The 2,304-nt window shown below is 48.3% G+C and overlaps 1 protein-coding gene across 1 annotated transcript; it reads right to left on the reverse strand.

Moving 5' to 3' along the window:
• Positions 1-214: 214 nt before the first annotated feature.
• H257_10879 (hypothetical protein) lies at positions 215-1,015 on the reverse strand (the record flags this gene model as incomplete). Its single annotated transcript, XM_009837603.1, has 3 exons — positions 215-558; positions 625-820; positions 869-1,015. 3 exons carry the CDS (start codon positions 1,013-1,015, stop codon positions 215-217), a joined length of 687 nt encoding a protein of 228 aa, XP_009835905.1.
• Between the last annotated feature and the right edge of the window lie 1,289 nt (positions 1,016-2,304).

The following is a 2,304-nucleotide window of genomic DNA, read 5'->3' on the forward strand; positions in this document are numbered from 1 at the left end:
AATATTGAAGACTGCCATGAACGAGAAGTCACTCGCCCGCACCGTGTCCATCGTCCACTCCGTGCCATCGCCGCGATCGAAACGACCACGTTCAACCGCTCGATATTGCTGACGTAGAAACAAACTCGGAATATCGGAATAGCGCCCTTACCAAGCGTAGTACCGTGGCTAAATTTGTTTATCAATAATGGACATTGCAAATGATTTACATTTATTAATCCTTTTTGGCAATGAGGTGCGACAGGACCTGGGACATGGTGTCTGATTGAGCCTTTATGGTACTCAAAACGTCGTCGAGAGTAGTCACAGAGATCGTCTGGGTGGCAGGAGTTGGCGCTGCAGCCATGACTTGATGGGAAGGTGTTTGTTGAGCCATCGCAGACCCCAAAAACATTAATCCCTCCTTGATGGCAGTAAATCCAGCTTCCAGGGACTCTGATGGTGACGTGGTCTTTTTTGATTTCCCATTCGTCTTAATTTTGTTTTGCTCTGGCTGCTGAGCCTTCTCGCCAGCATACCTTTCGTCATCGCTGAGAGAGGCATTGTCGGGATTGTTGTCTACAGGAGAAATAGACGCAGAGTAAACTACCCAAAATGCAAATAAATCTGTCTTATTAATAATACCATTTTTGTCCGTTGAAATTTCTTCATCACTGACATCGTCAGTGCTCATAAGCGACTCCCTTCGGAAGCCAGCCTTTTCCCCCCAATAATCAAGCATTACGTCGTAATCCAGCGGCAGTAGGGTCTGGGGAGAGTTCCCAGTCGGAGCAGGCAGCGTTGGCTTGGAGAGAGACCATTCTGTCTTCATCTTGGCCAGCTAAAATAATCACATGACAAACCTAATAAATGGTCATGTCGAACGCACCTTGTCTTGCACTTGCTTGGCTGTAAATTCCCGCTGCATGACGACGCTAAGTTCGGTCGCCAGCATGACGTACGCTACTCGCTTGCCGTAGTTGTTCTTGGAGTCAAATCGGCTAGCCAAAGCAGACTTGTACCGCAGCTTGAACATTGCTTCAACACTTTGGTCGCACCACAGTGTCGGACGTGGGGGCTGCTTCCGGGAGCGCTTTCCCTTGGGCAATGGTTTTGGTTCGCTTGCTACCACACAGTCGTAGGGTACAGGGTCAAGCACACTACGACATGTACCTGCGATGACAGGGGGGGGTTCAACAGGCGTAGCCTACTCACCGTTGTTGGCGTGCTTGTGTGCACCACTCGAAACACGAACGGCGTTCCCAGGCGTGGATGGCGAATCTCTGCCTCGTAGGTCACTTCCACGCAGGGACAATATCCGGTTTTCGGATATAAGCACCAATGAAATTGTTTTCTTCAATAAAAGGCAGACAGAGACATGAAGCATTTCATTCGCAGACCAGGACCTTATCCGGCCAACATTTTGTCATGTCCGGAGGAGTCCCATGGTGAAAGTGCACGGAACGCATCCGGATTTCGGATAAGTTAGCAAATCAGAATAAAGTGGTTCAGTGTTGAAACGTTCAGTGATCGGAGGCGTGGATCAGTTGTGAGTCGGACGAAATATACCGGAAATAACCTGAACTATCGGTTAAACGAAAAATGGTGTAGTAGTTACTGTCACGAAGCAAGAAACAGGAGGTAGGCGAGGGTGATAGGCGTGTAGCAACTTATCGCAGAGTATCCAAGACAAACCAAGTGTGCGGGACTGGGGAAAACCAAAAGTGACATTCAGTCGTTTACAAACTATCTAGCTTCGTTCCTATTGGCTAAAACTCAGCCAAAGGGAAACACTGACTTGTGAGAATCAGAGCTCTTTTCCTTGTGCTAGAGCCGTGATTGGGTGAGCAATCACTAGGGTAGGGTTGCGACATGAAGAGTATACAGAACATGCAGGTATAATGCGGTCACTGTCTCGGTCTGTCAGAGTTGATAAACTAGGCGATAGAGTTTGGGAGAAATAGGCGAGGACAAAAGGCGTAAACACAGGCGAGGGAAAATCACCACTTGACAGCCACCACTTTTCACAAGCCGAAAAATGGGCACGCCTTTGAACGGGCAGCAGGACTCACAAACAGAGCAGAAAGCAGACACATGCCACCATGAGCCAATGAGTGTCTGCGAAAAAGGCGTAGGGTAGATGTTGAATAGGTAGGCGTGAAAGGTATAAGTTGGAAAAGAGACATAAGCTTGTCGAGGGAAATGTAGAAGGAAATGCACAAGGCAAAGAGTGGTTAAGCTTGGTAGGCGTAGATGGTAAGGCGTGGATTGTAAGGCGTAGATGGTTAGGCGTGGATTGTAAGGCGTAGATGGTTAGGCGTGAAT

Source organism: Aphanomyces astaci, assembly GCF_000520075.1.
Source record: "Aphanomyces astaci strain APO3 unplaced genomic scaffold supercont1.30, whole genome shotgun sequence".
Classification (NCBI taxonomy): Eukaryota; Oomycota; class Saprolegniomycetes; order Saprolegniales; family Verrucalvaceae; genus Aphanomyces; species Aphanomyces astaci.